Below are 27,071 nucleotides of genomic sequence, written 5' to 3'. Positions count from 1 at the left end.
AGGAAGGTGGACAGTGTGCAACCTATAGTGAAAGGTACAACCTATTCTTGAGTAACTCCCCTCTCCATGTCACCTCACTTCCCCATCCTGGAAGGTTATCGGGCTTTTCAGGGAAAACCTGCAGCCCAGGGCAGGGCAGGTCCTGATTCATCCTGTGGCCCCAGGGCCCAGCCCAGGGAATGTCAGTGAACAATGGTAAAGTGATGGAAGGAGGGACTCTTTAAAAAATGTTTATTAAACCAAGGACCAGTTAGGTATTGGGTGGGGCTGGTAGGAGAAGACAGAGCTCTCAGTGTCCTGTGGGCATCTTTGTGGGACCAGCCCCCTGATGCCCACATGGCCACTGATGGTTGGCTTCTACCCAACACCTTCTCCCCAACATATCCCTAGGACACACTATTACAAAAGTAAACAAATGAAACTTTTTCTTTTACAAGTGACATTTTTCCATCCCCTACCAGCAGGGGGTGGGGGGTGGGCTGGCTGGTTGAAAGTGACAGTCCATTAAAAAGGCAACAACTTGTACAAAAAGAAGACTAAGGAAAGAGCCCAGGGCTGGGAGCCACCCTAGTAGGGGAGCATAAACTTGGATGAGAGCTGCCTGCCTCCTTCTGCTGCGTTGGGGGAAGACAGGCTATGCAGGCTCTATGAATTCAAGGCCAGTGGGAACTGAATCTAAGAGGCCCCTCCTTGCCACGGCCAGGTGGGGCTCCAAGATTGCGTCAACATGTTGGGGCAGGGGGAGGCGTGCATCTAGAGGCAGTGCCTCAAGGATCAGTGGGTACGTTTAGTCTTGATGTTGGGGGACTGCTCCCGAGTGGGAAACTGGCAGAACTGGGACTGGCATGCCTGTAGCTTCCAGAGGCTCTGAGAGATGAAATGACTTAGCCTGTGCCACAGAGCTGGTCACTGGGCCCAGCGTTCCACTCCTGAGGCCCTTGCCTGTCCTCCTGGGGATGACAGGGAAAGGGCATAAACGGCAGGATGTGGGTCTTGGCAGCAAGGGGAGCCCAGAAGGGGAGAGGGATGGCATGATTTAGAGAAGACAGCAAAATGTAAACGTGCCCAGCTGGAAGGCAGGGCACTGGGTCCAGTCATGCCTCTGCTGCTATAGTACCTCAGATTAGCAATTTTCCTTCTCTAGGCCTGTTACCCCATCTGTCACATCAGGAGGTGGACTTGATTTTTTTTTCTCCAGTCCTTTCTATAACTAAAATTCTAACCAGGGTCCTAGGGGGAAGAGAAAAAGATAAAGTGGGCCACATGTGCCCAGAGCAAAAGAAACCCATGCCCCTGAGTAACTGGACTGTGGATCCAAGGGGGCGCTCAGCCATAGACCTGAACTCTGACCTTCTTCCTGTCATGGTCAGATTGGTCCAGGCCTGAGAGAAGGCACTTTAGGGTCAAGTGGGGAAGGACAGCAGGGGACTGCTGTTTTGGCATTGAAGACCCTCTGCTTATGGTTTGGGGGTAACATAGACAAAGCAGCAAGACTTTGCTCCTAGGTGTTGGTCCCAGGTCCAAAGCCTCTTCTTAGGTCCACAACTATGTTTCAATGATGTCGCCATACAGGCCTGCAGAGTCCCCACTGGCATTGGCACATTAAAATATAAATTACCCAGGACCTGAGTCAGCCCAGGGCAGCAGTCTTTATGTGGCCCCAGACCACACCATTCGTCACAAGGTGTGGGGATCCCTGGAAGCTGGTTCCTGGGTGTCTATGCAGTGTAGGGCCACCTTGGAGCTTGAGCCAGGCTGCCGGGGATAGGCGCCCTCTCGTACCAAGCGCTGGCACCGCACACCCTGGCCCATATTGATGCTCTGCAGTGCTGGGAAGTGAAGGAGCAGCATCTCAGGCAGGGGCACCAGGTCTGTGCCCGACAGGTCCAGCTCCTGCAGAGAGTCCAGGCCTGAGAACATCTCGGCTCCTGCCCACTTGAGCTTGGGGTTGTTTGACAGGTCTAGGACCTGCAGGCCCTGCAGCTCACGGAAACCATACGGCTCCAGTTTGGGGAGACCCTGCAGGCTGCTCAGTGAGAGGTGTGTCAGGCCGGCCAGCCCCGTGAAGTCACCTGGGCCGATGGCAACCAGTGGGTTCCCGTCCAGGCTCAGGTAGCGCAGGGGCAAGTCCTGGAGGTCCGGCATGGTACGGAGCTGGTTCCAGGCCAGATTCAGGCTCTGAATTGTGGGTGTGGGCAGGCTGGCCCGTGCACGGTGGGGCACGAGGTGATGGATGAGGTTGTGGGAGAGGTCCACTTGCAATGCCCTGCCCTGGCTGTGGGTAGTGAAGGCAGACACTGGGACCTCACGTAGCCGGTTGTGGCTGAGGTTCACGTCACTCAGGGGTGAGCTGGTGAAGCTCTCGGCTGGCAGGGCTACTAGGCCATTGTGGCTGAGGTCGAGGGACTCCAGGTAGCGAAGGCGGGAGAAGGCAGTGGGCGAGATGCTGGTGAGCAGGTTGTGGCTGAGATCCAGGCCAGCCAGTGTGGTATAGCCTGGTCCTGCCAACACTGACTCATTCACTGTCTCTAGCCGGTTGGAGGACAGGTCCAGGTGGGCTGTGTCCAGAGGGATGGGCACGGGCACAATGTGGGGGCCCAGGCCACTGCAATCCACTTGTGTCAGGCTGAAGCTGTCAAAGAGGCCGAAGGTCTCCACCTCACATTGGCACCCAGGAGAGCATGGCCGAGTCATCTGGACTCCTCTCACAGCCAGCAACAGCAGTGTGGGCAGCAGCATGGGCCACAGCATGGTGGCAGCTAGAAAAAGAGCCATAGGGGAGGGTTTTGCAGCAGGTATCCCACACAAGTTGGTTCTAACCCCACCCCATAAAACACCAGCTAATGTGTCTAGGCACAGCTGAGAGCTGCCACGAATACCCCATCCTCCCAGGATGCTTTCCCTGAATACTCTTCATTATGTAATTCCTCGTCCCTGTGTCTCTCTGGCTTCAGACTCCCCAGCTGTTTGGTAAAAGGGGTTAGGCCACACTGGAGGATTTTTAACTTTCTTAGATGAAAGTGGGCCTGTTCTGGCTGAAGTGAGAGGGGGGACCTGGAGCCTTCCATGCCTGCTTACCATCTCTGCCTTAGGACATTAAGGAACCCAGCTGGAAAACCACTGGACTAGATGGGTCTTTGGCTGGCCGCTCCAGCTCTCTCAGTCCAGGCCCTATTGGTAGTGGGCGGAGTTCATAGCCTAGGGGTCAGGGTTGGGGTCAGGATATTCCATTTACTTCTGCTGAGCATGTGCCATGTGTCGGGTACTGTGCTAGCCACCTCACCACACAGTCTTACTTAACCCTCGCAACCACAAAAACTGTTAAGATAGCAATTTCTGTTGCCTTGTCACAAAGAAGGAACTGAGACTTAGAGAGGTTCAGAATGTTATGTATGGCCACATGTAAATGGGAGGGGAACTAGATAGAGCACAGGGAAAGCGTGGTTCACTGTCATGGTTCGGCAGTGGCTGAGCCATGCCTGAGACCCACATTCCAGCCTCTCAGACCGAGGTCTCCCTGCAAGGACTGGCGCTGCCTCATCTCTTTTTGGTGACAATGTCTGAGTCCATAGTCCTAAACTCCCTCACCTGGCCTGTCCTCCAGAGGCAGGATCCTTCATTCCAAATGGGGACCCTGTGTCTAGACTTTCAGATAGACTCTGAGGATACCATCCTAATCCCCTCCCCCCTTGCCCTGCCCCCGCCCTTCTCCGCTGATACAGCTCTTACTCTTCTTTGGCTCTTCCTTTGACCTAGGGCATGCAGCTGGGCTAGTTCACCCATTACACAGATGAAGAAACAGAAGCTCAGAGAGGAAAAGGGTTTTACCCCGAACTAGTAAAACGCAGGGCAGGATTAGAACCCAGGCCTGTGCAATTCCAATTCCTCTATTTTCATCTGCTGTCTCCAGCAGGACTGGCAGGGTGGCTGGCGGAGAGACAGGATCCAAGAGGGGCTTTTCCCACTGACACTTGCTATGGCACAAGCCATGTCGCCTCCCCTGGCCTCAGTTTCCCTCCCCGTACAATTATCACAGTAGCTGCCACTGATGCCAGGCACTACATGTACACTGCGACATTCAATCCTTATGCCCACTATAGCTCCTTGGATGGCAGTGCTCAGGGAGGGAAAGGGTTGAGCAGTGAAAAGCAGGACAGTCTGTGGTTATTCCCTCCCACCACACAGCAGCCACTCAGCCTGGGACATAGAAGGCACCAAGCCTCACTCCAGCAGGTCTCTTCATCTGGGGTGGCCCTGCTCTGCCCCACTGCCCTGTCTTCCCCCCACCCCTCCCACTGGCCTTCAGGGAGGGATGGTACAGGGACCTGCCCACCTTCTAGACTCGGGTGGGTGGGGAGGGAGCAGCGGGATAGTATTACCACCCTTCCATGAAACTTTAAAGGGGCTGCCACTTGATCTACACTGGCTCTGCATGGGGGCAGGGAGAAGCGGGGTTCTTCTCCCCACCCCACTATGGGAAACCCCTTCTCTCCCACCCCTTTCTTTTGTAGAGTTCAATTTGAGGATTAAATCCAGCCCAGGTGCATTCCGGGCTTGGTCCCAGCTGAGGCAGGACAGAGTGTTCCAATGTCTGGAACCAAAAGGAAAATATTAAATTGCTTTAGGTCCCCTTTGTTCCCTTGGGTGAGCTTTTCACCGCAGAGGTTCATTACCAGTCAGGGCCCTACCTTGCCTGCTAATCAGGTCTGCTCACATCCACCCTTCCTGGGGTTTAAACAAACCACACATACAAAAACAGGCCCTGAGATTACCCTTTGATAAAGGCGATAATATAATGTGCCTATTAAGCGCCAAATGGCCTCTCACGAGCTCCTGCTTATGTAACCTGGAGCCCAAACATAGCCTAAACGTTACCTGTACAGATAGGGGGCCTCTCATCACTGAGGTCCAGGCCTCAGCCTTGTCCCTTGAACCACAAGGCAGTAATTCTTGTCCTGCCGTCTTCATATAAGTTCATTCGACCCTCACTGAAATGCAACGCAAACTGAAAAGCTCTGCACGCATGCAGGGTGGTCATCACTGGGCCACCATGGGCATGGAATTGAGGCAATGCGAGGGACAGCTGATGTAAAGGAAGCAGGGGCACAAAATGAGACCTAACTAGATAGCTGTGCTTGTGAACACTCTGAGGGTGCCCTGGACAGGTTCTTGCTCCGCCCTGGACACTCACATGGAAAGTGCTGACAGGGACAGTCAGAGACAGTCCTCATGTCTCTGGCTAGACACATGTTCTCTCATATAATCCCCAGTCACTATAGGAGGTCAGCAGTCTTATGCCCGTTTTTGAGTGGAGGAAACTGAGAATGAGGAAAGGAAAGCAGCAGAGCCAGGAACTGAACTCAGGCCTTTGTAACCTCATAATTGGTTTGGTTCCAGTGGAACGTGTACTTCTGTGTCGCTGCGAAAAGAAGAGCTATGTGTCGAGAGTCCTAGGGCCAAGCTCCAGCTGCCATTGACTGCTATGACAGCTGGGAGGTGGCAAGCTTTTTAGTACTCAATGGCGCCGGGGCTTTCCTGAGGTCACAGTAGAGCCCAGAGGCCTCTCAGGGGTGTCCCAGGCTGTTGAGAGAAGAGAAGGGAGACATCCCCAAGAGGGGACAAAGGCAGAGGTGTGGGCTGGTGGTCTTTGAGAGTCGGCGACCCTGTTCTGCTTAGAGGAAATGTCCTCTTTGGGGTAACATAAGGAGGGGTGCCTTCATGTGAGTGTCTCAGAGATGCTGGGGTCTGGCAATACTGCTGCACGCCCCTTAGCGAAGGCTCAGGGACGGAGGGGAGGGCAGAACTTTCCCTGGAGGAGACTGAGGGAAGATAAGGAAGATTCCTGGTGGTGGGGCAGAGCCCTTTATACTTTACAAAAGGCCTCTTCTCACTTTCTCACTTGTGATTTGACGCAGGGAAGACTGCCGAGCGGGGTGTGCACCCCTTCACTTTAGCGATGAAGAGAGCATGCAGCGACTTGTCCATGGATCCCCAGTGAGGCGTGGTGACCGATGCTCAGGCTCCAACCTCCTGACCCCAGGCCCAGGGCTTCTCTGGCCCCTCAAGATAGCTACTGACTCTCTTAAGGATCTTAGGGAGTCAAAAATAACACTCAGAAGAGCTTGCAATTTCATGCTGCCATAATGCTAGGTATAAGGATAAATTGCATGTCTAAGAAAACTATAACTTATAACTGTGTATTACAAAAACCCAACCTAAATTCTAATTTTGGAAAGTCTAGAAGAAAATATATCAGCAAAACAGTGGTTTTTCTTCAGATAGTGAACTCTAATTTAAACATGACTTAATCTCCTTTCCCCCTCATTTCCTCTCACAGTAAGAAAATATATAAAACACAGTGGGTAACAAAGGCTCCTGAAAGGACTGCCTCTTGGCCCTCTCTGCTTTCTCTGATCTTGGCTGGCCACGATCCCTGAGCCTCAGTCTCCTCATCTGTAAAACGGGACATTAATAGCCACCTCACAGGACTGTCATGAAGATGAAACAAAACGGAAGTAAGGCACCTAGCAGGGCTCCCAGCACAGGGGAAGGGCTCAGTGTGGGCTGCCCTGCCTTCCTCCACTGACAGGGAGCCAGTGGGGTGGGGACCAATGGGTGGGCCTGACCCTATCTTCTTCCTCCTTCCTTTAGCAAACATGTATCAAACATGTCAAAGCTCTTATCAGCACCCTCCTGGGGAGCGGGTCTTTCCATGGAGGCCACTGTGTTGTTTCTTTACAGGGCTGCTGGATCTGGGAAGGGATGGGGAATGTGAGTTCCTCTGGACAAAGACACCAGCCTCTCTGCTCTGCAGAGAGGAAAGGCCTTCACAGCGTGAACCGGGCAAGTATGGAGAAAGGGAGAGGCAGACCAATGGCCACCATGGAAGCTAAGGGAGGAAAGGGATCTGTGGCTCCAGACACATCACCTCTTTTCCAAACCCTGACCTACAGATACAAGGTAAAAGATCCACTGATGAATGAGGTTACAGAACACAAGGGTAGGAGGACAAGGACTTAGAAACTACCCACCCTTGCTTTAGGGGACAAAGCATAAGGTCTTCTGGGCAGGGGCCGTGAGTTGGGCCCGTTGTGACTCTAAGGAAAGTTTGCTGATGTCTCGTGAGGTCAAAAGAATAAATGGTGTGGTCCTAATAGTCTCCAGACAGGTCTCTCCACTGTGACACTCCAGGCCCTGCTAGAGAGTCTCTAAAACAACTTTGGCCACATCATCCACCTTCTCAAAAACCTCTCGACTTCTACTTTTACCGACAGAAATCAAGTTCTTCCTTGTACGGGGACATCTGCAAGTTGTCCCCACTTTCCTCCCTCCCCTTCCTGAGCCCCCATCTGAACTTGAATCTACAGCGTTGGTGACAGCCTCTGCTCACATTTACCCCAAACTCAGAGAATTCCAGGGCTGGGAATTCCAGCCCTGCCCGCATCCACCTGGCCTGCCCTGGCCCCGCCAGTGGAATGAAGCCTGTTCTGCCCACTCCTGTGCCACCCCTCCCTCCCTTCCTTGCTCCCCTGGCCTGTCACACCAGACTTTGGGCACACTTCCTCAGACATACATTGAGTAAATTCTCTGCTATTAGTTATTTACCTGCCCATTTCCTGACTTGAAATGGGCATGATCCTGCCTTCTTCACCTGTTAATATTTTCCCACACCTGAAGCCAGAGCCAGGCTTGGTAGGCAGCACTGCTGGATAAAGAAAGAGTCCAGCAGTTAAGAGTCAACCGCTGGACTCAGACCTGGTGTGAATTCAACTCCATACCTACTAGCCTCAGCAAGTCTCAACCTGGTTGATTCTCAGTGTCCTTAGAAGGATTAACAATACAGAGCTGGCTAAAGCATTAAGAGGCAGCGTGTGAAGCATTCGGCTATCTGCCACATATTAGTGCTCAGCGCGTGGTAAACAATGATTGCGATGATTTATTAAGCTTCCTGAGGGCAACGACAGTGTCATTTTTCTTTATGTTCCTCCCTAACCAAGTTCCCAATGCATGGCAGGTCCGTTGTGCCAACATTCTCCACTTTGCTGGTATTTGCTGGCCAGGTCCCAAGCTGCCTCTCCTCTGAGAAAATCTCTCTGGGGTTAGGGGTTCTGGCTTGGCCCCCCTGGCCCCAGCTGCCTACCTCTGGTGCTGCAACACAGCATCTCGGGCCCATAGATTTGCCAGTTCCTCACCACAGCTTCAAGAGGGAGTCTCTGGCGCAGGAACAAAGTGGGTGGGGAGCTGGGCCTTGGCCTGGACCAAGGGCCCCAGCACCCACCTAAGACAGGCCTTTGCTTTCACCAGCTGCTCCTCAATGCCTGGCTGCCTCCCACCTTGCTTCCTTCTTCATGAGCTCACTCAAGCTGATGCCAACGAAATCCCCAGGTGCAAATTCCATTAACATCCTGCCCCCCAACCACTTAGTCAGCTCTGGAAATGCAAGGCTAAAAGAATTTCAGGGCCAACTCCTGGAGCCTTGAGGGCTGGCTCTCCCAGCAGGACCGCTAATGGTACACATCTGTATAAACACATCAGCTCACCATGCACTTCTATGCTAGCACCTTGTTTATGCTTCACCACAGTCCTTGACCATGGGGATTACTATCCCTATTTTGCAGAGAAGGAGACTGATATTATTAAGCTGGGTAGTAGAGGAACCAGGTCTCAACCCCAGAGGTTCTTAGCTCCAAATCCGATGCTCCTTATACCACTGTGCCTCAATGTACAAATGGGCCCATGTAAATGATGGCTAGCTAATCGTGCTGGACGATAATTATGTTTACCTGTCTGTCCTCTGGTGGGCAGGGATGGTGTTAGGTTCATTTTTATGTTCTGGGAGCTGAGCTTTGGGTCTATCACACTATATGAATATATACCAGGCATGTAGAATACTACCACCTCACCCAAGGACACCACTCAGCCTTTCCAGTGCCTCCCTGCAAGTCATCCTGCAAGGTTAGCAGGTTAGATGGCATCCTATCTCTTCTACAGCTGCATAAAGACACCCAGGAAAGTTCAGTGATCTGTCCAGAGTCAACACAGCCATGGAAGCCAAGGGCTGGACTCAGGATCCAGGTAATTTGACACCCAGTGCCCGGCCTCCTCTGTGACATGATCCCTGATGCAGGTGGGCCCTGGGGCCCTAGCAACCTCACCCAAGGAGGATAATCTACAAGGGTAAGGTTCCCAATAGTATTTTTTCCTTCCAGTGTGTCTTCCTCCTGGCCTGGACTGTTGCAATAAACTTGTTCCTGGCCCTCTGCCTCCAATAGCCTGCCTTGCTGGGCACCAGAGAACAATCTCAACAGAAGACTAGGATCCCACCACTGCTCCCTATTTAAAACCCATCTCACAAAGAGAAAGTGCCAATCTAGAGGCCTGTCTCGCTCTGAGGGCTCTGCCTTTGCACAGGCTGTTCTCTCTGATGAAGATGACAGAGATGGCCTTCTTTTGTCTACCACACAAATTCTCACTCATTCGATTTCAAATCTAACCTGCCTCTCATCTGGCAAAAGGTCACCCTCCCCCTAGGCCGTCCTTCAAGGTAAAACACTTCGTGGTCTGTGGCCATCTCCAAATTTGTGTCCAGCTCCTCTCCGGCATGGGGCTCGGCCAAGTGAAAGAGAATAAACTACATGTGAAAAGCCCTGATCAGAAAGCTTTCCTCTGCTTGGAGAAAGTAACAATTGGTCCAAGCTTGCAGGATACTAAGGGCTTTGCCAGGTGGTGAAAGCAGGTGTAGGACCATAGTAGATGTTGACTATTGTCAGTGCAAGCCAACAAATGTCCGCACAATGTAATACAGACTATAAATCTCTTCTCATTTTATTAGCACATGTAATTCATTATCCTACCTAGTTGACATTCACAGATCAATGAGACAGGAATTCCTGTCTTCATTTGAAGGAGGAGGATACCAAGAATCAGAGAGGTCAAGTTGCTTGCCCACGGCTACAGAGCTAGGAAGCAATGGAGTAGGAGTAAAATTCAGGTCCTTCTGACTCTAAAAGGCTGGAACAATCAATGGCCTCCAGATTCATCTCCCAGTGTCTAGCACCATCCACAAGCCAAAGGAAAATTTCTTAAATTACCTTTCCCATACTGTCACATCTGTTTAAACCCTCCAGCAGCTCTCTACTGAGTACAAGTTCAAATACCAGCTCCTAGGCCTGGCATTCAAGGCCTTCATACTTGGCCACTGCCTTCTTTCCCAGCCTCAAGCTGAATTCTAATCTCTGCCCCCATCTGACCGTCCACAATGCCGACCTCTTCTGTGCTGTTATCAGAGTGCACAGAGCCATGCAGTGCAGTTTCCTCTGTGGGAGACACTTTCTCTCTCCAGGGTATATTCACCTGACTTCCCCAGACTGTTGCATTCCAGCCTTCCTGGACTGCAGGGGCTCCTGGCCCACCTCACTTCATCTCTAAGTAACTTCAAAGCCACCTCCTCGCCTCTCCTTCAAAAGAGCAAATTAGTGCCAGAGAATTAGTCAAGGAAGAATGGAGACGTGTGTAACATTAAAGTGTTTTCAGGTTTTGGGGTCTCTACCAGTCAGCCTGAATCCAAAGGGAGGAGAGAGGCTGTCAACACCTCCCTTTCCAGAGGGGAAACTGAAGCCAAGAGAGGGAAAGAAAGTGCCCACGGTGGCCTCCTTCCAAGGTGAATGGCTTGTGCCCCTCCACATCTACAGCATCTGGCAAAATTCTGGGTATAAGACTGGGGCGGGGTGGGTCCGCTGTGAGATAAGGTGTTAAGGTTATCTTTGGGACGCAGGATCAAAAGCCCAGCAGTCTCCCGTCACCTGAACCCTCCCTCTAGGGTCAGACTTGGGCTCTGCAAGCCTAGACTTCTCGGAAGGGTAGAGCAGGCAAGGAGGAAGGATAGGATAGGCTCCTGAGTCACCTCCTCGCCCGGGCCAAGTGTGGGCGGGCACCGCTCCCAGGCCGGCTCTCGCAGGCTGTGCTGGGTATCCTGACCGCACGCTCGGCGCCACGAGGGAGTTCTCACCCCCATCCTTAACAAGCTGGGCAATTTGCACAGTGCCGTACTGTGGGCCAGGAGCCGGCCCATGCGCAACCAGTATGTGCAAGGTTCCTACGCACCACAGTCCAATTGGGGGTCCGGGAGCCGGCGCCCCGGCCAGGCCCGGATCCTGAGAAGCCGTCACATTCTCACCTACGGGATCGGAGGGCTGATTCCCCCACCCCAGGGGCGGCATGCAAACCGAGAGCGGATCTCAAAGCGGAGCTGGGGCTGGGGACTGGCCTCTCTGCCCGGAGGACACATCTCTCTGGATCACATACACTCCGAGAAGCGCCGGGCGAGCAACACCGGTTGCCTGCTCCTCTTCTCCAGCTCCTGGCCGGGGCCCAGGACTAGCCGCTTCCCTCTCTCCCCCTAGCTAGTTCGGCCGGGGTGGCCGGCACGTTCCTCCCCCCCTGAGTGAGGCCATTCCCCAGGCACTGCCGATCCCCACCCTCAACCCCCGCCGGTCCTGTCTCGTCCCCTCCCGGCTCTAAGGATCCCAGGAGACGAAAGAGCGTAGGGTTGCCAGCGTCCCCAGCCCAGGCTGCAGCGGGGAGGACCTGAGCTGCTGCCCGAGAAACCGGGAGAAAAGTTTGAAGCCAAGTCCGGGGCCCGGGTGGACAGCAGGGGAGCGAGGAGTTGGGGCGGTGTCCGGCTCTCGGCGCGCACACACTCCACGGACGCCCAATCCCGACACGTCGACAGGCACAGACCACGTACGCGGACACAACGATGCGCCCACCAACACCCACAACCAAACGGGCCCACAAAACGTGGACACAGACGCGAAACAGCCACGCGAAGCCACGGACATACAAAGGCACAGGCAGATGCACGTCCCCGGACCCAAATCCACAAAGACTCACAAACGCGAGATGCACGTGTCAGCACAAAGACCCCCGAGGCGCCGGCCCCTGCCCCCAGCCCCGGCCCGAGTCTTTGTCTCCTGGAAGCCCTCTCCCTCTGGTCGGGTTCCCCCTCCCGCCGAACCCCGGGCATCTGGCGGTCGCTGCTGACACCCTGGGTCCAGGAAAAGTTGAGAGGCCCCAGCCCCGTCCCCCTGGTCCAGCGCCGCCCACTCGCCAGGTGGGGCAGCCAGGTTGGGGTCGGGGGCTCCAGACCTTCGCCTGCCGCGCGGGCTCCCGCTCCGTCCAGGGACCCGCACGCACCCACCTGGAAGCCTGCGCCGCTGCCGCCTCGGGAAGCACACCCAGGCGGCCCGGCCGCGGGCCCTCCGGCCGGCGCTTTTCTCCGTGCGGTGCGGCCCGCCCCCTGGCCCCCGCCCGTCCACGGGCGAGCCCCCAGCCCGCCCGACGCCCAGTGGCGGCTCCGCCGGCAGTCCAGATTTAGGGAGTGTCGCCAAAGTGTCTGCTTTTCCTGGCGCGCTCCCCGCCCCCCGCCCGCCTGCGGAGCCCGGGTGCCACCCTAGGGAGCGTCTCAAAAGTGCGCACGCTGCTCCCGCCCACTCCAGTCGGCCTCGCTCCCAGCTTCCGGCAACCGGGATCCCTGCCCCCTTCCCGGAGCGCCTGAGCCATCTCAGCAGATGGCCGCACAGTCGGGAACATCTGGAGGTCGCTGGAGAGTGTGAGTGTGTGTTTGTGTGTGTGTGTGTGTGGGGGATGGTAAGAAAGAGATTGGGCGAGGGAGGATCCCCTCTTCTCGATTTTATCCCCCCCATTTTTTTTAATGAGTGAAAGAGGTCCAGAGACGTTAGTGAGAGGGAGACCTAGAATCCCCAAGCAGAGAGAGACTGGCTGAAAGATGAACCCGCAGAGAAGCAGAAAGGAAAAAGCTGGACTTGGGCACAAAAGCTGGCAGGAGAGAAGAGAGTAAGCAACAGATTTATTTTTTTTTTCTGGTATGAATTATCGAAGTTCCGATTGGGATTCTAAGAAGAGAAACTGCATGTGACTAGGCAGCAGTTTATGTCTATATTCCTAACTCTGCAGCCCACCCTCTCTCACCCCTTTGTGGCGAAAAGGGCAGGAAAACTTGCAAAAAAACTAATTAAAATGGGGGTTTGGGGGAGAAATTGCTTGGTGGTTACATTCCCTATGTCGGCGAGTGGGTGTGAGTTTGACTCTCCTAGTCTACAGACAGGAGGAGGGACCCCAAAGGCACAGGGTGGGAGTCTTTGTTGAGGGAGGCTATGGTCTTGAGCCCTGGGCGTCCCAAGAACTTCTTTTCTGTGCAGTTAGGCAGTGTTCCCCCTACAGTGGCCCAGGCTTGCCCACCCAGTCTTTTTGCTCCTTCTTTCCTTAGTACTTTAAAAAAATTTTTTTTCAATTAAAAATTTTGCTTGGGCTTGTGTATTTGTGTCTGCCTTTGTGTCTAGGGAAGGAGGGAGATGGGGAAGGAGGAGTAGAGGCCACAAGGCAGCAGAGTCAAATTTGCCCAGAGAACAGAGTGCTCTTGCAAGTCCTTACCCTGCAGTCAAAGACCGTGGCGGTAGTGTGGCAACTCCACTCACCTGGGGCGAGACCCATGGACCATTTGGACCCTGCCAGTTAGGGAGGCCTAGGGAGAAGGCTAGGAGTCTGGTCTTATCACTGTGGGATAGGGAGAGCTCCCCCATCTCCTCTCCATCCATCATCGGCCCCCAGTTAGAATTTCATCTTCCAGAACTGGGAGGCCAGTGGGGGCCACCCAGCTCAGACTTCTTGTCAGTTTTTGAAATGGTACTGTAGACCCCATTTGCATCGTTACCTCCTCACAATCGAGCTGAGAGCTGAGTAAACAGGCTGCTGAGAGTCAACTCTGCACCCCCTAAGTGTACTCTGTGCATCTTGAGGCCCTTAGAAGGAGTCAGAGCCCTTCCTGGGCCCCCTCCCCTCCCTGCCTAGAGGGGAGAGAGAGACTTGAAAATCAGAAAAAAACAGCATTCGGAGAGTGCCCCAAGCTTGGACAGGGGTCAGACGCCATCCCTGTCACCTACCAGCTATGGGTAACTTTAGGGAAATTACCTAACCTCTCTGAGGGATTGTCAGGAGTAAACAAGGTCACTTGGTAAAGCATTAGTCTGGCTCACTGGAAGCACCATTGTGCATTGTCATCGCCATTATTATTATTATCCCAAGGTGTCTCCTGTCAGGGATGGAGCAGAGGCTGGAAAGCCCAGCGGTCTGACCAAGGAATGGTCACCTGACCCTCTGGCCCAGCTAGCCCACTTGCCTGCTACCTCCAACCCTCCTGTGTGTGGGGGGGTCTTTTGTTCAAAGGAACCCCTCTTGGCCCTGACCTAGAGACTTTCAACCTCCTCCCTTGCTGTAGTGTTGTAGAGTGAGGTTTACTTCAGCCTCTGAGAAATGGAGATGAATACTCCACTTCCAGGGAACGGAAGGACGCTAACTCCCACTGCCCTTTGTCTGCAGGGTCAAGCTTGCTGGGCTGGAGGCTCCAGGCCCCTTCAAAGTGCTTCTCACTTACTATAAGCATAACAAACAACCCTTCACATTTGAGCTGGTGGCTGGCAGCTGTTTCTGAGCACTTCTACGTTCATCATATCTCTGATCTTCTTTAATTGGGAGGTGGCCTCCAGGGGATTCTGGTGGGGAATCTCTATCAGCCCTACCCTCCCTCTGCAATGTGCCTCAGTCGATGGTCTCTCAACCTCCAGGACCCCTCTTGTCTGCTGTCCCACTGTACCAAAAAATGGCCTTTATAAACTGCAAATCTGCAAAATGGACCATGACACTTGCCTGCTTAAAACCTTTCAATGTCAAAATTCCAACTCCTTGGCCAGGCATTCAAGGCCCATGTGACATGCCTCCTTCACTCTGAAGGAGACCAAAAGTTTTGCCTTTTGGAATATTGATTTTAAACTGTATTAAGAAATAAGACTCAGAATGAACCTTTGACCCTTCTCCCTTTCCTGCCCAAGAGATTCAGATGGAAAAGCCTGCTTCTGAGAGGAAATTTTAGGATGTTCACCTCAGCCTAATTTGAATTAAATATGGTAAATAGGAGGGCTTCAAGCTGGGCCTTTTAGCTAGATACCCCAGTTTCCCATTGTTTTCGAGTTGCCTAGCAAGAATTTTCCTTTCCTGTGTGTTTGTGTGTGTATTCTGTATTCCTTTCTTACTCAACTACCTGTAAATTGCCCATTCTCGCTTCTGAAATCTTAATACCCCATTCCCCCCTCTTCTCCTTTGTCCAAAATGTCACATATACCCAATCTGTCACTGTTAATTTGATTATTAGCCCAGTTAGACGAACTTAGAAGGTGGGAGGAAAAGTATTAATTTTTTTATAGCCCCACAATCCCCACCTCTTCAGCCTCATTACACATCCCAAGCTCTAGTCCTCTTCACTTGAAACTAAGGGGAGGGAGGTAAGGGAGGGAAGCGACTCTGCATTCTTCAAGTCTCTGACCAAATTCTCCTCCCCTAGGAAACCCTCTGGCAAAGTTGGTCCCTCCTTCCATTATGTTGCCATACTCTGTACTTACGCACTACCACTTTCCCCATTCTCTTCACCTTCTTGTGGTCATCCTGGCCTTTATCACATGTCAGGGATTGTCTTGGATACTTTTAACGTCATTACGTCATTTAATCCCTATGATAACCACACTAGATTGATAAATGGTGAGGCTCAGAGAAGGCAAGAGATCTGTCTGGGGTTGCACAGCAAGTTCTCGGCAGAGCTAGAACAACAGTTAGGGCTCCAGTGCTCTTTCTATTACCTTACAATCAATGCAAGAAGCAGAATGTGGTAGAGAGGACTTGGAATTTAAGAGTCCCAGGTACAAATCATTGCTCTATTCCTGGCTACCTATAGACTTCTGGCTAGTCATTTCTACCCCTGAGCCTCAGTTTTCTTATAAAATGGGAATAAATAAGAAGCCCCATCTCACAGAAATATGAGGATCAAATAAACTAATACAGATGCAAATACTGTGTGCTTCTAATTGATTTTCTTGATTACTATACTAAAACTGAGGGTAACTAGTTGAAAGGTCTGTTATCTCTCAGGACTCTCCAGACTGGAGGTCAAAGGGGTCATCAGTCCCTTTGGCTGCCTTGCTCATTTCCCCATGTTTTGAGAAAGCTAAGAGGTCTTTCTTTTTCTTTCCCTTAGCATAGCAGTCAAGCCCTGATGAGAAAACCCTCCAAATCCAATGTATTTCCAGGAACCCCAGGATCTCTAATTATATTTCTCCTGCGTTTTCTTCTCCCCAGCTGTCAGAAGCTGGCCGATCTAAAGTTAATAGAGCATCAGGACCACATGAAGAAAGAGAAAAGAAGAAATGGAAGAAAAAGAATGCCTGTCCAAGCACCCTTCTGATTCTGTAGGTCTGGGTTGACCTGAGGCATTTTTTTTTTTAAGCTCTAGTGGTGATTCTAATGTCAGTACAGGGATTGGGGCACATGGCAGAATGCCTTAGGGTGTACAGAGTCCTTCCCCATACATTCTCATTTTTAAACCTCTAAGCAAATGTCTTAGGTAGTTACTTATCACCCCCGTTTCACAGATGTGGAAACAGAAGTGACTCATCCAGGGTCACACAACTAGAACTTAAAACGGGCTCTTTGAGGGAACTAGCCATTCTTCTGCAGGGTAGGTTTCTGTGCATGGGCTTTGCTGGTTCTCAGTAGTCACTGAATGATGAACACCCCTCCCCTCCTGCCAAGTCAAATGCTTCTCTAAATATTTCTCTCCCACTCTCCCACCTCCATACTTTTCCCCTGCCTGGAATGACTTTCTCAGCCCAAGCTACCAGCTGCAGCCCTCACTGTCTTCCAGCCCCGTTGCCTCCTCCACAGAGACATTTCCATTTCCCACACTTTCTGTTCCTTTGAGCCTGGAAGTGCAGTGGTTTGTGTCTCTGTGCAGTCCCCTCTCCAGCCCTGCCTCCTGCTGTGATTTGCTGCCTCAACATCCCTAGCTGTTGGGGTTCATGCAGATTCTGCCAGTTCTCTGCTGCCTCTATGTCTTTGCCTCTATGTCTGTGCTTCGTATGGTAGTACCCCATTGCCTCACCTCATCTCTTACCATTCAAACTTCAGCTCAGTACCATCTCTTCCAGGAAACCTCCCCTGACCTTCCCATCTCTGCCGTTTGAGGTCCTTCTGTGCTTCCATGGAACAGTGAGGATACCTCTGTCGTGAACAGATAGTTGGTCTCTGCATTGGCAGGTGTTCATCTGAGAGCCCCAGAGAAGGGTGCCCAGGGAGAACGGAAGGTTCTGGGAGTCTTTGTCCCTCTCTTGTTAGCCTGTCAGTCTGCTTCCTGAGGCCTGACAATACTCTCTATCCTTCTGCCCCTCCCCCCATGCACTACTTACTCCCTCTTGTCTGTCCCCTCTTTTGTTCTTCTCTCCTTTTAGTCTCCCAATCCTTAATCAATTCCTCGGACCCTCCTCACTTTCCTCTTTGCCCTGTCTTCCTGGCAAAGACAGACTACCACACTCTGCAGGCAGAGGGCCCCTGACTGGAAGTCAGGACGTGGGATCCCAGTCCCGGCTTTGTTTCCGATTGACATGGGCAAGAACAGCTTATTAATAACGACATATTTGCAGGGCCATTTCCAGGTGACAAAGTTAGTCCGACCGTTGTCTCCTTTGCCCCTCGCTACAGTGCCCTCTGTCTGGGTCGATGTCTCATTTAGATGGTGGTGCAAATGACTAGTCTAGTCCTTAAGGGCCAATGAACTTTGTTATTAGGCTTAGGGTACATGATGACATGATTGCATGCTGTGTGCTCAATGTATTACCTTCTGTCCTAGGACAAATATAATCATTCTTATCTCTTGAGCAAACAAGTTCCATCAAGAGATTTTTTTTTTTTTTTATGACGGGCTATCGTAAGAAATGGTTATTATTACACAACCACGGATACGGGTACCAGTACATATACGTGTATATAAAGCTGAAATAAAAGTTTGACAGAACAATACTTACGCTTACCGCAGGTAATACACTCTGCTACTTTCCTTTCTTTCCTATTTATTCGATCAGGAATAACAGTGGCGATCACAACCTTGCAATTTGATTTCACGTCTCACTAACAGGTTACAATGGGAAGTTTGAGAACTTCTGTTTCAGTACCTGTTATGTTCAAACAAAATAAACCTAAAGAACCACAGAACACATCCTCCAGCCTAGTTGCTCTGTGCTCACTGCTGTCTCTCTTCCCAGCCTTTTCTCTGATACATTCACTTAGAAATATTTACTGAGCATATACTGAGTTCCTCACCTTGTATCAGTTAAACTTCTTAAATGACAGTCTAGATTCATTGTTTTCACTTTCCATTCATCTCCTCTAGAAAACCATAAACTGGTCTTTGCCACTGCTAAGCTCCCAACAATGCTCACCAACCCTCATGTGATGTTTGTCACAGCTGACTCTCCTGGCTTCTCTCCTCATTTTCTCTCATACCATTGTCTGCTCCTTGTTGATCTCCTTTGCTGACTCCTCCTTGGTTCCAGTCCATACATGACTGCTCCCCTGGTTCTCCTCTGCATTCCCTACTCCTCACACTCTGCAATGGGTTCCTGGGGCTGCTCACCCCACCCCACCTCATGCTTCATGTCTTCAGTCGCTTGCCATGCTGAAGAGTGCATATCTTTATTTCTAGCTGTCATCTCTCATGTCGGCCTTTATCAGACCTCTCTGGCCACCTGCCTGCTCATCGTCTCCTTTTGGGAGAGTGCCACAGGCCTTACACTTCATTTGCCTGAATAAAAGACTTAGCTCCCACTCAAACCTGCCCCTCCCGAGTCCTCATCTTAGGGAAAGGTGCCACCATCCACCCAGCTGTCCAAGGCCCCTCTCTCTTCCTCGTCCCTGCATTCAGTGTATCCCTAAGCTTCTCAAATCTGTCCTCTTCTCTCTGTTTGAATTACCTAATCCTAGTTTTCAGATGATGACATTTCTTGCCTAGACCATGGAAGTCACCTCCTCAAGGTCTCTCTGCCTACACATCATCACCTCCAGACCAAGCTCTTTGGAGCAGCAGGAGGATTTCTTTTAAAATGCGATACCAATCTTGTCTCTACCTGGTTTAAAATCTTCTCATCATGACTATTGCTTTTACAATGAGGTTGTAATCGTTTCTCGTGACGTAAAGAATCTTGTGTATTCTGGCCCCCGCTACCTCTCCTGCCTCACTTGTCACCTGTATCTCTGTGTCCAGACATACACAACCACCTTTAGTTTTTGGACTAGGTGCCCTCTCCCCTCCCAGCCTTTGGATCCGCTGTTCTCTCTAACTGGAGCACTGGCTAGAGTCTACTGCTTCCTCTGGCTGCAACCTGACTGACAACTATACAGGAGGCCTTGTCTGACCCCCTACAGGTGGATCCTGTGCTTTGTCTGGAGCACTCTCTGCTTCTCCTGTCATGGTCCTTACCACCCTTTGTCAAAATTGGCTCATGCTTGTCCTCTCCACCTCCAGACAGTTAGCCCTGTGAATCTAGGGACTCTGCTGTCTGTGCCCCCTAAATCCAGTCAGAACCTAGCACGCAGTAGGCTCTCAGTGAGTATTTGTAGAAGAATGGGCATTTATACTTAATGGATGTTGAAGCATATTAGAACCACTATCGTGTTAGCAAAAGACAGTAATCGGATGTTTGGAACTTCGACTGTTACAATCAGAGTCATAGGACATTGGAATCATGGAAATACAGTGATTGGATTCAGAGAATGTAGATGCATTCACAGAATGACCAGGGACTATTTCAGTTCATCCACTTTCCCACTATGGTCTTGGGCAGATCGATGAAGCCCTTTCTCTGAATTTCCATTTGATTTTTTTTACATCCATAAATAAAGTTTTATTGGAACATAGCCACATCTATTCTTTTACATAATATCTCTGGCTTATTTCTCATGGCAGCAGCAGAGTTGAATAGTTTTTTATTTTCAATTGCAATTAACATTCAATACCTTGGAAAGTGGTAGAAAAGATTCAATGGAATCACTTATGTACAGTGGTTCATACAATCTGGACACATAGTAACTGCTCAGTAAGTATTTATTAGTATCAATAATAATAATCTCTTGCAATAAATATTTTAGAACTCTGGTGTGCAATAAAGCCTTGTTGCACAAGAGGGGTGACTCAGTTCATACGCCTGCCCTCAGAACTGAGACAAGGATATAGAGTAGCGGACAAAGGAAGAGACTTATATTTACTGAGCTCCTGCTATATGCTAGTCACTTTGCTAAATGTTGTAAGTGCCACCATCACCTGTGTGAATGCTCACAACAAACTAGGTGCAATTATTAGTCTGATTTTATAGTTGGGGAAACTGAGGCTCAGAGAGGAGAAGTAATTGTATGGCTTGCCAGTGGCTAAATGGAGATTTAATCCTCGGGCTGGTGGACCTGAGAGCCCTTGAGCACTCAGCCACACCCCTCTATGCTCAGAGTTTCACTCAGAGCTGGTTCAGCTTTAGCTTACCTGCCGAGAGGTCCCCTATGTCACACCTTGTATTGGGACACACTGGAACTTCCAAGTGGGCTCTGGTCCCAGGGAGCACACTGATCATCAGAACTTTGCCCCATTGTCTCTGTCAGTCTCAGTCTCTCAATGTTCTTGAGGTCCCATCTGTCTGTCCATCCTCATTTCCCAACATACATCTGCGCACCCCCATCCATAGCTGATGGTCACCCCCGGTAGGTGACAGACTCCCAGACACCCAGTGCTTTCTATCCTCTGAACTTCTGCTCTGGTCTTGTCCACCATTCATGACAACTGCTCCCTCAGATGGAAATCCTCGGTGTCTTCAGTTGAAGGCCTAGGAGCTGGAAAGTTAAGTCTGTCCTTAAAACCAGGGTCTGAGGGGAGGAAAGAGTATGGTCTGAGTTTGTGGGGGTGGGGGGCAGGAATTAGAGAGTAAAGGGTGAAGGAGGAGGGAAATAGTGGAAGGAGAGAGAGGAGAGAATGAAAGAGCAGGGCAGGGCCCAGTGTGCAGTTACATAAGGATGTGTGCCCAGTGTGCAGTTACATAAGGATGTGTGCCCAAGGTCAGTGCATGACATAACTCAGGTGCACTGCCAGGTAGTTCAAAAAAGTTCATCAGCCATGGGCTTTGGTGCTATCAGAACAGATATCCCGGGAACAATTACGCAAAGGAAGGAGGCTTCAGCCCATGAGGAGCTGCCGTGGTCAGTGACTGGCCCGTGGCTGAGGCGTGGGCTCCCCTCCCACCACAGCCGGTTCTATGCCCTACTATTTGGAGCTGCAGGGGAGGACCTGTGCCAAAAAGAAGAAAAGATACGTGTCTGTCAGCATGCTTTTATTTTAATTCTGTTGCAGGAATTAAACATTTGCAGAATATTTAATTTCCCTGGGTTCATGCTGTGGTCACCTTTGATGTTTGCAGTGACCCTGGGAGATGAGGCTCATGCCCTCATTTTGCAGCCTGGGGCTCAGAGAGGGGAAGAGTTTGCCCAAAGCCACACTGAGAAAGAGGCAGAGTGGGGACTTGTATTTAGTTGTTGTGCTGTTGGCACCTGTGATAGTGACCTCAGTAAATAAAGTTAACAACTTCACTGAAACTTACAGTGGGCAAGATATAATTCTTATCTGAATTTATTTAATTGTCATAACTCTATGTGGGAGGTGCTACTGTTAGCATCTCTGTTCTACAGAAAGGGAAACTCGGGCATACATTGAGTTAATAAGCGATGGAGCTAAGACTTGAACCCAGGCACTCTGATTCAGAGTCTGTGCTCTTAATAGATTCACTTATATGGGGGTCAGGGTAGAGGGAGTTTAAATTATGCCACGAGGCCCCTGCCCTCTCATTCATAGATAGTGGCCCATCCAGGCCCTGTGGTCACCAGCATTGTCAGCTGGCCCGGCCGTGGACAGGCAGGAGGATCAGATATCTGCAGGGATGGCTGCAAGCCTCATTCAACCCAGTCCAGATCAGAACAGGGGAGGGCGCTCCAGGGAACTCTGGTGCCCTTTTCTCAGCATCTCATCTCCAGGACAAATCAGCAGAACAAGAGGCTGTTGAGTTCACATGCAGCCTTCATGGGGTGAGGTAGTGGGTGGGCATGGAAGGCTGGTTCTGGTGTGGTCTGGGCACTTGGGCAGATGTGGTCAGGGAGGTCAGAGATAGGGTTCCAGCCTTGGCTCTGGCCCTGCTCACTGTAAAAACCTGGGCAAATCCTTGCCCGTGGGCCTCAGTCTCCCTATCCATATAGTAAGGGGCTTAGACAGTGTGATTTCTCAGGCCCCTTCCAGCCCTGTTCCCTCTGCTCTGAGTTATAACTCCTTAGACATGGCTTCTCTTTTCAAATGACAGAGATGCCTTCATGTCAAACATCTTCTGGGTCAAGAGTTCTTAGCAAATTTTTCACTCCCACCAGCTAATTCTGGCTTTTAGCCATGGTCCCAACCCCCAAAGGAATGGCCGAGAGAGGAGAATAGGGCTGGTGTTCAGACTGTACGCATCCGAACTGCTTACTCTTTGTAAAAAGATTAATATACTTCTATATTGGTTGATAAATAGCCATTTCCCTCAACTCCCCCAAGGGTCCCCATTCTGCCCAAGTACTCCAGCAATTAAATGGTTAATGCTTGGCAGCCCTCTGCCCCAGCCAGGAGTACTGACATCTATTTGGCTGCACCACCGTATAGCTACATAGTTGTACCATGGTCAGGTAAGGAGACTATCACACAGGAGTGGAAGTAGGGTAGTGGGGTGGAGAGGGTTGGACATGTGAGTGCATGCCCTGCCTTGGCCACTAACACCCTGTGTGCCCTCGGGCCACTTCCTTTCCATCAGCTTCAGTTTCTTCAAGGTGCCCACTTCACAGGATTGTTCTCTTAAATGAAATAATGGAGGCAAAGCACCTTGTATGTAGTTAGATGCTCAGAACATGTTATCTCCTTTTGTGGCAGACCAATGAGAATTGTTTGAGTTCAGGGGAGAGGGAGACGGGTGATGTGGAATGATAGAAAATGGGTAGATTTTTAATCCAGAAAGACCCAGTTGTGAAGTCTGTCCACTTACTCATTGTTATGGGCTGAATTGAACCTCTCCGAAATCCATGTGTTGGAGTCCTAACCCCCAGGACCTCAAAATGTGATTGTATTTGCAGATAGGGTCTTTAGAAAGGTAATTAAGTTAAATGAGGTCAAATGGGTGGTCCCTAGTGCAATATGACTGGTGCCCTTCTAAGAGGAGGAGATTTGGACACAGACACATGGAGGGAGACTGCCGTGTGAACATGGAGATGACCACCTACAAGCCAAGGAGAGGAGCCTCAGGAAGAAACCAACCTTGTTGACATCTTAATCTCAGAAGTGTGAGGAAATAAATTTCTGTCGTTTGAGCCACCCAGTCTGTGGAAATTTGTTATGGCAACCTTAGCAGACTAATACACTCAGTATGCAACATTAAACTAGTTAGTTGAAATTTCTATGCTTCACATATTAAATGAGATAGTGCCTGAGAAAGAACCATCACATAGTACGCCCTTCTGCTCCAAGCCTGGGAGTAAGGGAGCAGAGATGTTACTGAGTCATTTTGCCTCAGCATGAATCTGCAGGACTCCTGACCCTTGACCTGGCCCTCACCTTCTTCTAGCCTGGCAGTCCCGTCCTCAGCTCCACCCTTGGCCTTGACTCTCGTTTTCTATCTGCCAGGCTGCAGTGTGATCAGAGTTCATAGAGGCTTTGCCCTTACTTGAGAGCAAACTTGCTGTGAGCAATTGGCTAACTTGACTTAGGCCCTAACACCAGGGCAGGGTTGGATGAGAGGTAAGGATGGTAGCCTGGGAGGTTTCAAGGCCAGAGGAGTTGACTATGTGTCATGGTGTTATTCTCCAAAATGCTTGCATACCATGTCTCATCTGATGCTCACAGCAAGGTGGGCTGGGCTAATGGGCTCCTCTTCACACAAAGAGAAACTGAGGTCCAGAGAAGTTAAGGGACTCCTGGCTCAGCAAGCCTGGGTTGAGATTAGGATCTTGGAATCCAGACTCAGGCCCTGGCTCTTTCCACCACTGGGACTACTTACTTGCCCCCCAAGCATCTGGGGGGCTGTGGGGTGTGGTGGAAAGTACATGGACCCGGGGTCACCAGACCTAGGCTTTAATCCCAGTTGGGCCAGAGACCAGCTATGTGACCCTGGGCAATCTTCCACCTGGCCAGGCTGTTTGGGAGCTCTGTGAGAGAGGGAGGCCATCTCTGCCTCTGAAGTTCTCCGGGCCTTCAATAATTGGCAGTTATTGTGACTGTTTTATAACTAACTGCTCAGTAACTGTTGCTGAATCGAATTCCTGGAGAGCCAGGCAGCGTGTCTGTGGGTGGGAGAGACGTCTAGCACTTGCGAGTGGGGCCCAAAGCCTCCTTCCCCACATGCCTCCTTCTCCCAGTGTCCAGCAGTCCTTGAGAGGGAATGAAATAGAGGGACCTATAAACAGGGACAGGGGAAGATGGGTCTGAAATTTACCTCTCCCCAGCCCACAGTAACTGTCTGAAACCCGTCTCCGTATTTGCAGTTCTTAGTTCAATAAACAGTTTCGTTTTCTTCATAACACTTGTCGCCATCCAAACTAATTTGGATTACTCTATTTTGACTATCCCCTGCACCCCCAAAGAATGATGGCCATGCAGCAGGGACTTGTCTGCGTTGTTCCCTGCTCTGTCTTCCACACCTAGAACAATGCCCGGCATATGGTTGGTGTTTGGTCATTATTTGTGCAGTGAATGAATGAATGAATGAACGAGTGAGTGAGTGAATGAGTTGATCCTTTGTGGTCAGCCCTTTGCTGCATTTAGGGATGTTGCCTAAGTCAAAGCCCAACCCTGTTTTCTGGAGGCTTCCAGTCTGGTGGGGGAGGCAGACACAGACAGTGACCAACGTGTGACCTGTGCTGTGACAGAGGGGAGGCACTTGAGCTAGGGGAAGCCAGAGCAGGTGGCATCTGATTTACTTGAGTTTGCAGGAGGGGCCAAGGTGGAAAGGCCTGGGAGGCGTCCCAGAGAAGCCTTAGCTAAAGATATCAAAGATGAGTAGGAGTTAGAGGGACAAGGGAGGCGACAGCATTCTAGGCAGGGAACATGTGCAAAGTCACAAAGAAATGAGATCACGTGCAGTTAGAAGCGGCTGATGCTGTAGAGGGAAGACAGCAACTGAAATGACGGATTCTGGGGGTGGGGAGGGAGCACCTGTGGGAACAGCAGGGTTCTGATGGGAGCACAGCTGAGGGATGTACAAATCCGAACTATTCCTTCTCCCAGTTCTCACAGGCTGCCCACTTGTTGAGAGGCAGGGGCTGCACAGGGGCTGCAGCATCTCCCAGTGTTGCAAATGTTTCCTCCCTGCTGCCTGACTTTCCCAGGTTAGTGCAAGCTCCTCACAGAGTTGGGGTCGGTCTCTGGCCCGCCCCCCAACCCCCACCATTCCAGAGAGAGAATGGGCTTGTGACCAAGCCAGGCCAGGGTGACAGTGGGTTCTTGAAGCAGCCACTCCCCTTTCCAAGCCCAGTTTGCTCCTCAGATTTGTAGTAGGTGGAAACTAAGTGCCTTGCAGGCCTCCCCTCCAGGCGTTTTGGTGTTTTGGCCAATGGAGCCGAAACACCAGGGGAGTATGTGGTGGCTTTTCCAGCCTGGAGACACTGCCCAATGGCACCAGGAAGTGTGACTCATTCCATCCTTGCTAGGGGTGGGGATCAGGCTTCTGGGGCCTACCTCCTCCTTTAGCCTGAAACTTCCAGCCCAGCAGCCATGGGGGAGCCTTGAAGCCAGAGAGATGGGTTTTGGTCTGTCACAGACTCTCTTGGAGACCTCAGTAGGTTTCTGCCTCTTTCTGGGCCTCAGTCTCCTTTTCGTAAAATGGATATAACAGTACCTGTCCTCCTTCTGCAGATCCAGGATGCTCCTTGTCCTGGGTTTGGCATTGGTTCACCTTGGGAGAGTCTGTCCCCGTTTTGGGCCTCAGTCTCCCCATGTGCATGTTGAGGGGTTTGGAGGGCCCCTGAACGGCTTTCTCTGGATCCAGTTGGTCCTTGGTGATCACACCACTGCCAAGTACCCACCCGGGTTCTGCTTGAATGCTTCCAGGAAACTCACCACATCTCTTGCAACTTCCTTCTACCGCTGGAGAAGTCTAACAAAAGGCCTTTCTTACACTGTAGCTGTCTTCTCGCATCACTCAATCACTGAGGTCAGAATCTACAGAACTCCATACAATTTAACAGACCCTAGGCACTGGACACCCTGGCCAGGAACCAGAAATGGTCATGGTTCTTTAGGGGATCATTATCAAGTTAGGGAGAAAGGCCTATAAACACATAGTAAACATTTAATTTTAGTGAAAGCTGAGGGTATGAGAGAGAATGCTGGAACTGCGGGAGCAAAGCATGAGCGAGGGAAGGAAGCAAAAAGTCAGGGTGGCTGTCTCAGGCGCCAGGCCAAGAAGTTGCTATGTTGTCCAGCAAGGACTGGAGAGATGTGGCCAATCCACTAGCTCTCTCTGACCCCAGACTGACTAAGAATCCCAGTGGCCATCTATACTCCCTTCTGGGCACCAGGCCCTGTTGCTTCATTGAATACCCTTAATATCTGTCTCATCAAATCCCCACAACAACCCTGCCAGATAGTCATTCTTATCCCACTTTATAGATGAAACAACTGAGGCCCAGAACAATCTGATACCCTTCCAAAGTTTGCGTGGTGAGTACACTTGGAGCCCAATTAAAACCAATCTGGCCAAAAGCCTCTCTATAGGTCATGCTGCCTCGTGCGTCCATCTGTTCCTGTCACGCCTGGGTTTGGGATCTGTTCCCTCCTAGATCCTTCTCAGAACCAACCCCTGGCTACTTGTGCATTTCCTAAGGTGAGTGAGCCAGGGCAGAAGGCTCCCAGTTGGGATGGAGACTTTGAGGCCAAGATGCTCATCACCCCAGAGGGATTCCAGGTATAACCAGCAGCCTTGGGAGGAAGGTACCCTTTTGTGTGGATGAGGAGGGGCCTTCCCAGCACCCTCAGATTCCTCCTTAAAGATAGCCTTTGCTGCAATAGCCTGGTCATGGCAGGGTCCTGATCTGGAAGAGCCAAGTCCAGGCTGTAGCGCTGGGTGGCT

At 51.0% G+C, this 27,071-nt stretch overlaps 1 protein-coding gene and 1 long non-coding RNA gene across 5 annotated transcripts; one reads left to right on the top strand and one right to left on the bottom strand.

Moving 5' to 3' along the window:
* Positions 1-214: 214 nt before the first annotated feature.
* On the bottom strand, positions 215-12,335 carry TSKU (tsukushi, small leucine rich proteoglycan). The gene is made up of 2 exons (XM_039848114.1): positions 12,200-12,335; positions 215-2,759 (listed from the first exon to the last, which is right to left on the bottom strand). The coding sequence occupies exon 2, from the start codon at positions 2,749-2,751 to the stop codon at positions 1,678-1,680; it is 1,074 nt and encodes a 357-aa protein (XP_039704048.1). The 5' UTR covers positions 2,752-2,759; positions 12,200-12,335; the 3' UTR covers positions 215-1,677.
* A 100-nt stretch (positions 12,336-12,435) lies between these two features.
* On the top strand, positions 12,436-23,316 carry LOC120590380 (uncharacterized). Of its 4 annotated transcripts, none has more exons than XR_005649701.1 (3): positions 12,436-12,610; positions 13,826-13,970; positions 16,204-23,316. It is a non-coding gene; the product is annotated as an uncharacterized LOC120590380 (long non-coding RNA). The 4 variants fall into 4 exon arrangements; XR_005649700.1 differs by having other exon boundaries at positions 12,436-12,884; positions 13,818-13,970; XR_005649699.1 differs by having other exon boundaries at positions 12,436-13,970; positions 16,204-16,313; positions 17,052-23,316.
* The last annotated feature ends 3,755 nt before the right edge of the window (positions 23,317-27,071 follow it).

Source organism: Pteropus medius, unplaced genomic scaffold (genome assembly GCF_902729225.1).
Source record: "Pteropus medius unplaced genomic scaffold, Ma_sr-lr_union100, whole genome shotgun sequence".
Classification (NCBI taxonomy): domain Eukaryota; kingdom Metazoa; phylum Chordata; class Mammalia; order Chiroptera; family Pteropodidae; genus Pteropus; species Pteropus medius.
Note: the sequence above shows the minus strand (reverse complement) of the source record. Positions and strands in the feature narration are given on the sequence as shown.